The 11,410-nt window shown below is 38.8% G+C and overlaps 1 protein-coding gene and 1 long non-coding RNA gene across 3 annotated transcripts; both read left to right on the top strand.

The window, feature by feature from the left end:
- The first annotated feature begins 619 nt into the window (after nt 1-619).
- LOC140877158 (uncharacterized) lies at nt 620-1,555 on the top strand. Its single transcript, XM_073280685.1, has one exon. The coding sequence runs from the start codon at nt 620-622 to the stop codon at nt 1,553-1,555; it is 936 nt and encodes a 311-aa protein (XP_073136786.1).
- A 5,635-nt stretch (nt 1,556-7,190) lies between these two features.
- LOC140879649 (uncharacterized) lies at nt 7,191-8,730 on the top strand. 2 transcript variants are annotated; one of them, XR_012149477.1, is made up of 3 exons: nt 7,191-7,248; nt 8,095-8,157; nt 8,666-8,727. It is a non-coding gene; the product is annotated as an uncharacterized lncRNA (long non-coding RNA). The 2 variants fall into 2 exon arrangements; XR_012149476.1 differs by having other exon boundaries at nt 7,209-7,248; nt 8,095-8,162; nt 8,666-8,730.
- Nucleotides 8,731-11,410: the final 2,680 nt, after the last annotated feature.

The raw sequence follows: 11,410 nt of genomic DNA, 5'->3' as shown, positions 1-11,410 counted from the left end.
CGCCCGAGCTGAGAAATATGTCAACATGGAAGAAATACAGGTCTGGAGAGCAGCTGTGAAGAGAGAACGGCCAAAAAGTACAAAGAACAATAGGGTTCCAAGCAGTAATTCCGGGATGGGACAGCCATTTCGACCCGCACTATTGGGAGAATTAACCTCTTTCACTCCTTTGCGCATGAGCAAAGTCTGAGCTCTTCAAATTTGTGACGATCGGAAACTCACGCAAAGGCCTCCATGGACTGAGAAGGGACCTTGGAATAGGGAATCAGATAAATATTGTCATTTTCATAATGAGTATGGGCACACTACGGAGAACTGTCGTCAATTAGATCAAGAGATTGAAAGGATAATACATCAACACTCTGAATTAAAAAATATATTGACCCGTCAAGAGGGGTATCGCCCGAACAGGGGACAGGGAGAAAGGTCAAGACAAAGAGCCAGGACTGTTCCTCCCCACAAAGAATTCAATCATCCAAATTAAGACCAGCCCAGGGATGACCGAGATCATGAAAGACCGGCCCCTCATGCTCGAGGAATTATCAATATGATTTTTGGAGGCCCTACTGATGGAGATTCTAATCGAGCTAGGAAAACTAGCAGCCGAAAATTAATAAATATGGAGATTGACAATCAGACTGTCAACACTGGCCCGACCCTCTCTTTTGGGCCAAAATATTTAAAAGGGGTTTCTAGCAACCATAATGATGCACTGGTAATAAGGGCCATGGTCGCGAATTACGATGTGGCCCGGATATTTGTGGATTCAGGCAGTTCTATCAATTTTCTATTCCAAGAAGCTATCGATCAAATGGACCTGGGGCAGTACAAAATGGAGTACGTCGTTACATCACTCTTTGGTTTCACGGGTCATGCAATCCGGCCTGTTGGGTTAGTACATCTACCCCTAACTCTTGGGAAAGGCAACAGTCGCAAGACTAGGATTGTGAGCTTTATTATAGTAGATGATTCGTCTGCCTATAACGCCATACTGGGTAGACCTGCCATGAACACTTTCATGGCCGTCGCATCAGCTCTGAATCAGAAAATAAAATTCCCAGTGGGTAATGAGATCGGTGAGGTACAAGGTGATCAAGTTATTGCTCGCAAATGCTATGTGGAGGAAGTCAGAATAGAACAAAAGGTGACCAGGACTGATAGAGTTGACAGACCTGGACTTTCTGGCATGGAAAAGGTCAACCTAATAGAGGACGCATCTGTCAGTGCTGAGGAAGAAATTGAGGAAATCATGATCTCCCCTCCTTCGGGGATGGTAAAAATTGCTCGCACCCTTGAAGCACAGTTAAAGCAAACCTTATTGGAATGCTTGGAAAAAAATAAAGATGTTTTTGCATGGTCAGTTTCAGACCTGGTAGGGGTCCGTCGGGAAGTAGCAGAGCACAAGCTCAATGTAATAAAGGGCTGTCGCCCTATTATTCAGAAGAAAAGGCATTTCGGTCCTGAAAAAGATGCAGTAATAAAGGAGCAGGTGGACGAGTTACTCAGGGCTGGGCATATTGATGAAATCCACTTCCCGACTGGTTGTCTAACATAGTCTTAGTCCCGAAATCTACGGGAAAATGGCGTATATGTGTAGATTTTTGAGATTTGAATAAAGCATGCCCTAAGATTGCTACCCCATGCCTAGAATCGATCAGCTTGTCGATTCAACTGCAGGACATGAATTACTCAGCTTTTTGGATGCTTACCAAGGGTATCACCAAATCCCCTTAGCAAAAGAGGACAAAGACAAGGTGAGTTTTGTCACATCAACATGAACTTATTGCTATGTGGTCATGCCGTTTGGACTAAAAAATGTCGGGGCAACATACCAAATATTAATGGACAAAGTATTCGAGCAACAAATTGGAAAGAATATTGAAGTCTACGTTGATGATATCCTGGTCAAGATCCGCACGGCCGACCAGTTTATTACTGACCTGACTCAAACATTCCAAACGCTGAAAAATTATCAACTGAAGCTAAACCCTAGCAAGTGCACCTTTGGAGTCCGGGCTGGAAAATTTCTGGGATACATGGTTACAAGAAGGGGAATCGAAGCTAATCCAGAAAAAGTTCAAGCCATTATTTCTATGAGCTCGCCCAGGAATATACAGGAGGTACAAAGGTTAACAGGAAGAATCACAACATTAGCTCGGTTTATAAGCAGGTCTGCAGATAAAAGTCTATCCTTCTTTAAAGTATTAAAAAAGAACAAAACTTTTGAATGGAATGAGGAAAGTGAGAAAGCCTTCCAGGATTTGAAAGCCTATTTAAAACAATTGCTTGTGCTGAATAAGCCTACTCAAGGAGAAGAACTGTTCTTATATTTGGTGGTCAGATCTAGAGCAGCAAGTTCAGTCCTGGTTAGGAAAGATGGAACAAATCATCAGCCTGTTTACTTTGTGAGTCATTCTTTGATGGGACCCGAGCTCAATTACCTAACTCAAGAAAAGCTTGCCTTAGCTTTGGTCATCACCGCAAGAAAATTACGTCCTTACTTCCTGTCACATCCCATCACCGTGCTTACCAATAGCGTTCTGGGAAAAATTGCAACTAATCCAGATGCATCGGGGAGACTTATCAGGTGGATTATAGATTTGAGTGAGTACGACATCAAATTTGAGCCTCGGACAGCCATAAAAGCTCAAGCCCTAGCAGATTTTTTAGCAGAGACAGTTCAGTTAGAACAAGAGGAACTGTGGAAGATTTTTGTAGACGGGTCATCATGTCAATCAGGGAGCGGAGTTGGACTCGTGATTATCTCACCTTGGGGTGAAGAAACAAATATCTCAATTATATTGGACTTCAGAGCTTCTAACAACGAAGCAGAATATGATGCATTATTACTTGGACTCAAGGCAGCACGAAATCTGGGTATTTCTCGGGCTACTCTATATTCCGATTCCCAATTAGCTATTCAGCAGAGAAACGGAAAGTTTGAGATCAAAGATGATAAGATGAGGAAATATGCCAAGGCATTAGACAAAGCCAAGGAAGGATTCACCGAACTGAACTTGGAGCTCATCCCCCGAGCTGAGAACATCAAGGCCGACCATTTGGCTCGCTTAGCCAGTGCCTTGAGTGATCGGACTGACCCCATTGTTGCAGGTCGGGCGCTCATATCTCAGCTGGAAACTCTTGATGATATGTTAACTCAAGTACCAAAAGGGGATTTGAGATATGATCTACACAAATATCTAACCGCGAATGAATTACCAATTGATAATAAAAAAGCTAAGGAGATAAAATGAAGGGCACTTCCTTTCGTCATGATAGATCAAATTCTTTTCAAAAGATCCTTCTCTCAACCTTTGTTAAATTGTTTAGGTCCCGACAAAGCAAATTATGTATTATGGGAAATTCATGAAGGGTCTTGCGGAAGTCATCTAGGTAGTCTTGCCCTGGCTCGGAAAGCCCTTCTTGATGGTTTCTTTTGGCCTACTATGCGGAAAGACTCTTCAGATCTGGTTCATTCGTGTTATAATTGCCAGAGACATTCTAACTTACAGTGGAGACCGACAGAATACATGAAGGCAGTAGTGGCTGCTTGTCCTTTTGATCAGTGGGGGATGGATATTGTAGGGTCATTCCCTGTTAGCATGGGGCAAAGGAAGTTTTTGTTGGTCGCGGTCGATTACTTTTCCAAATGGGTGGAAGCTGAGCCCCTGGAAAAAATTACAGAGAATGAAGTGCTCAATTTTCTGTGGAAAAATATAGTGTGTCGCTTCGGGATCCCTCACAGGTTAACATCAGACAATGGAAGACAGTTCTGTGGATCCAAAGTACGCGCATGGTGTCAAGAAATGAAGATCGAACAAGTTTTCACTTTTGTAGCATACCCGCAAGGGAATGGATAGGTCGAAGTTACCAATAGAACGATAGTCCAGGCTCTTAAGACACGACTGGATGTAGCCAAGGGCAAGTGGGCGGACGAACTCCCTTCCGTACTATGGTCTTACCGAACTACAACTCGATCTGGTACGGGTGAAACTCCTTTCAGTATGGTGTATGGGACTGAAGCTGTTCTCCCAGCAAAAATTGGACAAGAGAGTGCTAGGATAATGGCATATGGGGCAAAAAATCAAGAACTGCGAGCAATGAATTTGGACTTACTTGAATAGCACAGGTCCCGAGCTGCAATTAGGCTCGCAGCCTATCGCAAGCGAATGACCCAAGCCTACAACAAAAGAGTATACCCTAAGGTCACTACAAGAAAATGTTAATTCAACAACGCTCAAAAGACAACGGTTTTGTGTCAAAACCATTGTCTTGTACACTTTAACAACGGTTTTTACTAAAATCGTTGTCTTTTGAGCATTTTTTTTAATCAAAGACAACGGTTTTTAAAAAAACGTTGTCTATTAGCGGGTTTTTTTGGAGCTACAACAACGGTTTTTGACAAACATTGTCTTTGTGCATTTTTTTTAAGTTCAAAGACAACGGTTTTTAAAAACTGTTGTCTTTTAGCGGATTTTTTTGAAGCTACGACAACGATATCTAATAATCCGTTGTCTTTGATATTTTTATTTTTATTTTTTATTTTTTATAAATGATATTATTTTCCTTTGCTTGTACGTGCACCACTTATTCCATTTCAAGCCTTCTCTGTATCGCGATTCTTTTTTCATCTCTCAACCCTAGCCGCCCATTCTTGCCGTCGAATCGCCGTCCTTTCTCTTGAATCATAAAAAACCGTTTTGGGGTTTTGTTCCCCACAACATAATCTTCATTTTGAGCCGTAGATCGACTGATTCGAGCCCTTTTTTCGTGCGATCGAAGTGTTGCTGCGACTTGCTTCTGTGCACTTCTTCTCCGGTGAGTTTCAACGCCGATTTTCTGTCGATTCTTGATGTTCTAGCATGGATTCAAAATTTAAGAAATTATCTAATCTGTAGTTGTGTTCTTGCAGCCCGTATGAATCACGATCCGACGAGTATGGCTGCTGTTCCGTTCCAGCCTTCTTTAGCTTTGAGTTTTGGTATTATAAGTTTTGTTTGAACGGTTTTCCTGAAGATTTGCTTGATACCTTGCAAAATTAGTATATTTTGTTTTCAAAGTCTTTTAATATTTTTAATATTTAGCAAATGAGTAATGAGCTTTTTGATTTCTCTATTTGATTCATACTTAGAGTTTTTTATTTTTTTTGAGTACGATTTTATTGATCTGGTTGTTACACGTGATTCTTGGGATGTTGCTTCTTGCTGATGCTACAACTATGTGCCAGAACACATGGAGCCTAGCTAGATTTCGCAAGAACAAATCGACCAAGGCTGCTGCTGTGCTTGAGTTCTTGTCACCGTTTTTTTATGCATACTACGGTGTGGAGAGGGGGATTATTGGACCACTGCTGGCGTAAAAGATAGGATTGTTTTTCACCAGTGGTTTAGGTGATGGCGTGTTACCTGCTTGGGCTTGGATTTCTTGGATTTTCGTCATAGGATCAGGAATTGGGGTCAACATTTTGTGTGTTCTACATATGTGGATTGACTTCTATAGGGAGAGATCCCAGAAAAACACAAAGAAATTGAGTTCAGACATTCCGTAAAAAAGTGTAAGTTAATTAGTTGCTAGCTAACTAGTGCTATACTTTGGTTCTATGTATCTTTTACTCCATTATTTTGAATCGTTCTTGAACATTGGCTGATGTGTTGTTTTCTACTTTGTGATGTGCAGATTTATCTAAGATACATATATTTAAGTTTCTATATGTGAATAATTAATTATACATAGATCGGTCAAATATAACTATGATCATATGATTTGCATGTTTTTATCCATGTTTTAGTCATTTTTATTGGAATATTGATGTGAAGATCAAGACAAAAAAGTTGAGCATTTCTTGTTAATTTACTGGTTTTTGCAAAAGGCGTTGATGCAGATACTGTCGTGCTAATGGCAGCTCGAGCATCTCGTACAGAAAACCAGGATTCTAAAGACTGTGCTATGGTTGTTGCAGAGGTAGACGACTACAAGTTGTTGAAAAAATATATTCAGAAGGCAAGCTTTCGATCATGGATGAAAGGAATCCTCAACCCCGCCAGCAAGTCAAAGCACAAAACTTTTCTTCTTCTTTTTCTAATTCTGCCAACAAACCCTTTACAAATTCCAAAACTTCACACCCAAATCCTAATAGCTCGAGGAATACCTTTACCGAAAAAGCAACCACTAGCAAATGGGAAAATGTGGATAATAATGCCATTAAGGATGACGGTGGCCTTCAAGAGTTTCCCACCTTAGTTGGAACGTGCACTATTATGTGTCCAGGTATACAGAATTCACACCTTTTAATAGTTCTTACGACACGAATTGATGTGGCTAAAATCCAAATAATAAACCATGTTATTAGATAACAAATTATCAATGTTTCAATAACTGGAATGAACCCTACTGAAAAGTTCTTATGCGTTATGTAATATTTATGATGTCTTATTTTCTTACCCAGAATTATTCTGGGTGAATTTAACTTGACTGATTATGAGGATGGAGTTATCATCTGCTTCCATGGTGGGACTCCATGTAGCATCTCCCATATTTGCATCTTCAACCAACAGGTGATAAATCATCTTTCTTTTCACCATATTTTGATTGGTCAGTCTATCCATACGCATCACTACAACAAATATGGTAATAGACAACAGATGAATTCTGTTCGAGTTTTAGTTTAGAAGGATGCTGCTATGTGGGCTTTCCATAAGTAGTGCTTGAGGCAAATGTATATGTATAAATATTCTGTTTGCCCTCATTTTTATTGCTTTGATTCCAGCTGATTTCCATGTTTTTTTACTCCTCCATGTTTATCTTGGGTTCTAAGCTAAGACGTAAGAGCTGCTCTATGTAAGGCTTGATCAAATGGCGGAGTACACTGGACACCCAAGCAATTTTGTTTGTTTTGCCGGTGAAGCTCTGGTTCTAGTTTCCAATGTTACAGCACCTCAGTAGTTTTGTTAAATCGTGTTTTTCTTTTGTGAACAGGTTGGAATCTGATGCATCTGTCAAATCTTAGTTAAAGATTCAGTAAAGCAGCAAGGGAGTTTGCATTGGGCTTGGAAAAATGAATATCAAATCTCATGCCTGGTTTGGAAATAAAAATATATCTTGCAGGATATGAGTGATGCTGTTGTCGGGAATGGTTTCCAGGCCGTGGCTGAGGGGCGAGCAGCATGTGCGGTGCCGAGGTTGATTTGCTTGTCTGTTCCTGTGTGCTCAAAGCCTTCAATTAAAGCTATGACCTCATTATATTATATAGTATGTAATTTTCCTTCTGTCTTAGACCTCATATGAACGAACCTGAAATAGATTATGTGCAGATGCATTGTTTTGCTCGAGATTTTGGGTCTCAATTGTTTTTTCTATTTTTTTTCGTTTTCATTCTCTTCTTTTCCGGTTTTTGTATTTGAAAGTTGTTATTTTGGTTGATCTCGAATGTACGTATTTACCACTTTGATTAAATATTGGCAAGTTTGGGTATTTGTTATGTACGATGGACAATATCTGGCTTTGAGCTTGCAAATAATTTTCTTTTTGGGATTACATTTAATGGATTTGAAGATACTTCCTTATTTTTAAAATTTCAGTCATATACGACTATTATCGTACGAGTTATAATAAGACTATTCAATCTGTATGATATGCCCTTTTGGAAACTCTTATGGATTGTGTTTGATGTTTTCTTGAAAATTTAACTTCAGCTAGCATGTTTCTTCAGTGTTTCACAAGAAATTTATATTCAAAAGTTTTTAATAACTTGGTGAAAGCTCATTCCATGAATGATTTGTGTGATATCATTTTGTTCCTTTATATCTTCTTGGTAGATTTGAGGCCTCTCAGTATTGTCCAGAGTTTTTCGATTCTCTTCCTGCCAATTTTATCGCCTCCACGAGGTATTTATGAACATCGCATACACATATATAATTTTGTGAGTATTTGGAGTTATTCGTTAGGGCCGTGCAAACATGTATACGCGGTTATACTCTGAATGAAACGGGTGTCTATGACACTTCATAATTGTGATTCAGCTTGCTGCAGCAACAGCTAAATGTTGATTTTTTTGTTTTATGATTGTCTTCTTCTGATAGATTTTGACAATGACAGATTCATAACAATCTTCGTTGCTATGACCTTGCCATGGAGCTTAGTTCGAGTCCACTTGAAGGAGTAAGGTTTATTTTGTTTAAAATCTTTGTTAGTATAGTTGCTGTATTATTATTATTTTTCACTACCGACCAGCGCCAATCAGCCGCCATCACCGCTCTAAATCCGACGGAAACAAACCGGAAACTTCCCTGGATGTTAGCCCAAGATCTCATGAAATCTGATCTATTATGTTCTGATTCCAAGAAACTACGGGGTCAAATCGTGCTTTTTAAAAGTTGCAAATTTCCGGAATAAATTTCGCGTTCTTATTTCCCATTCCTTAGCCGGAAAGATATGTGGCTATAGTCGAATGGTAAAATTTCTCTTTGCCAAGGAGAAGATGCGGGTTCGATTCCCGCTATCCGCCCAAGATAAAGTAAGTTTTTGAATATGCTCTAATATGCTCTTTAAAGGGTTGGGTATAGTCGGTCGTGATAGTGTAGTGAGTCTATCCCCCCTTTTTGGGGGATGGTACGAAAGGGGGGGGATAGTTAACAGATCCAAACATCCACTATGCTACTGCTGTCAGAGACAGACGCCATGCTATGATACATGACTTCAGGTGAAGAGCTCTCAAAAAATCAAGCTGCACAGGTATGCACATCTATAATGATCGATATTTTATTTTTGAGCCTGATATTGTTGTTTTTAAATTTTTAACATGATTCTGTTCTATTATACCTTCATCTCTAATTTCCTGGAAGCTAGAAGAGGAAGAGAAGAAAGGATTGCTTACAAAGATGCAGGTAAATCATTTTCCCCTGTATTTGGTTTGGTTTGATTACAGATTCTCGTGACAGCACTATATCATTCCTTTCATGTTTTTCCCTTCTATGTTTATTTTGCATAATTTAAGATGATTCTGTTGCTTGTTCATTTTTATCCTCTCTCTAAGGTAATAAGGTCTTTATAGTTTTCCCAACTATGTATAGACCCTCGATGCATTGGATCCCTATCATGTTGATAAACTGCAAACCCTTGCCATGTAGAATACTGGAATCTGATTACTTTTTTCTTGCATTGGCAAGTAGGTTGTTATATATATTTCATCCTCTCCTAACGAAAGCCATGATTTTGGCTGCTTGATAATTGTTATAATAGGAAGGGTGGAGGATGCACCCAGGATTGACTTTGATGCATATCATCTATAGTTTTTTACCGCTATTGTAATGGTTTTTGGCTGTGGACATCCATATATTCAATTGCTTTTCTCTTCTCTGTAATATAATGATGACACTGCTCATTCTTTCATCACTCATGGAAGTTGATACCTAATTATATGATCTTTTGCTTTTACTGTTTCTTTTTTGGGATTTCGTGTCTTTTGTTTTTGCTGACCATTGAAATTTACCGTTATATGTTGAATTATACTCAGGTATAAGAGAACAGAGTAGAGAACATGAAAGAGATAAGATAGAAACTGGTTGCAAGTCCTGAAATAATTTAGTCATGTGCTCTTATAATTTAGGATTTGTGTTTTTTCAATGGGACAGGTTTCTTGAGTTTATCATGTGGTGTAACGAAGAATTACATCGATTCTTCTAAAATTTCATGGGCACCGGATGTGGATTATGTAGCCAGTGAAAACTGTACAAGTGTGGTTTTTCTGGAGGGACATCTTCGTCTAGTCTCTCTGTCCGATTTTTCCCAGATTTTGAAGTCAGAAAGTGTTATCGGCTTCCGTTAATCATTTGATTTGAACTTTTTTTGTATTTTTCTGTAGTGTGCATTGCATTATAATTTAATTTTGAATGATTTGTAATACTAAAAAATTATATATTAAATTTTATTTTTGAAATTTTAAATTTTGATTTATTTATAATATTGAAATTTGTATATTATTTGTAATTTTTTTTTGTTTTTTATATGAAAAACGACAACGGATTTTATCCATTGTCGTAGTGGGTGAAAAAATATTGTAATTGATGGTGTTGTTAAAAGCACGCTCAACGACAACGGATTTTATCCATTGTCTTTGATTTCAAAGACAACAGATAAAATCCATTGTCTTTGACCTCAAAGACAACAGATTTTATCCGTTGTCATAGGGAAAATCCGTTGTCTTTGAGGCAAAAGACAACGGATTTTATCCGTTGTCATTGAGCGTGTTTTTAACAACACCATCAGTTACAATAGTTTTTCACCTTCTACGACAACGGATAAAATCCGTTGTCTTTTTGCGTTTTTCTTGTAGTGGGTTTTCCAGGAGGGAGACCTGGTTATGCGAAAGATACAACATCCAGGGGAAAGAGGAAAGCTAGAGGCCAAGTATGAAGGCTCATTCAAAGTGATAGGAAAAGCTGGAATAGCTGCATATTACTTGGAAGATGCCCAAGGAAAAAAGGGTAAAAGGCCATGGAATGCTCAGCACTTGAAAAAATACTATCCCTAGTAGCTCAGCTCGAGTCTCGTCATATTATCTTACTAAGCTGGTTCTTAACCAGCCAAGTCTTTTTGTGTTACAGTCAGTCCTATTTTATTTCAATTGCATTTTCATTTTCTGCAACAAGGTCAATTGTTTTTACAATATACAATATAGATTGATCAAGAAATTCCTTATTTCATAGTGCTAGCGAAATAATTTGATGGATAGTCGAAATCGAGATATAATCATGCGTGATATACATATACCATAATAGCGAACGTTCAAGTTGAATAATTTTTCTGCATGCATGTTTATTCTATTTTAAAGATATGAAGATCTTGTACGCATTATTTGCGATAGACAAATGAATCAAATGATGTTTCTCCGGTTCATTCTGGGATTTATTCGATTTATTTGACATTGGATGCATCGAGTAGTAGTAGGCAACGAAGTGGTTTCTGATGATGTCGATTTTTTCCTCCGGGTTCGGTCTGGTAGAGCGGATCTCCAAATCTTCAATAAACCGGGTCGGGTCGGGCACGACGGAGCTCTGCACAGACAGAAGCTAAATTAGGGGGCGCCGAAGGTGTTTCGGCATGACCCCTTCGATGCCTAAGTCAGTGCTCAAAAGTGAAAGAGCTTGACTAAAAGTAAGAACAAGAGAATATGCGTGTGTGAGTGTGTGAACAAGAGGTGAATAGAAGAGATGAATGAAGAAACCATGAACCATACCTGGATTTATAGGGGTTTGGAGGGGTAGATTACCTTGTCAAGGTAGAACATGTGTTAGAGTAGAACTCTAATTGATGAGTCTGAAATCATATCAAATCTTGGATTCATAAGATACTGTCCTTATCTATTGCAGATCTTCATGTGTTCGAGAGTACTGGAAGGTTCTAGATATTGAGC

This window comes from Henckelia pumila, chromosome 2 (assembly GCF_033568475.1).
Source record: "Henckelia pumila isolate YLH828 chromosome 2, ASM3356847v2, whole genome shotgun sequence".
In the NCBI taxonomy this organism is placed as follows: domain Eukaryota; kingdom Viridiplantae; phylum Streptophyta; class Magnoliopsida; order Lamiales; family Gesneriaceae; genus Henckelia; species Henckelia pumila.
Note: the sequence above shows the minus strand (reverse complement) of the source record. Positions and strands in the feature narration are given on the sequence as shown.

Coding starts and splice junctions, on each gene's coding strand:
- LOC140877158 (XM_073280685.1), top strand. CDS start 620: ATGGAGATTGACAATCAGACTGTCAACACTGGCCCGACCCTCTCTTTT.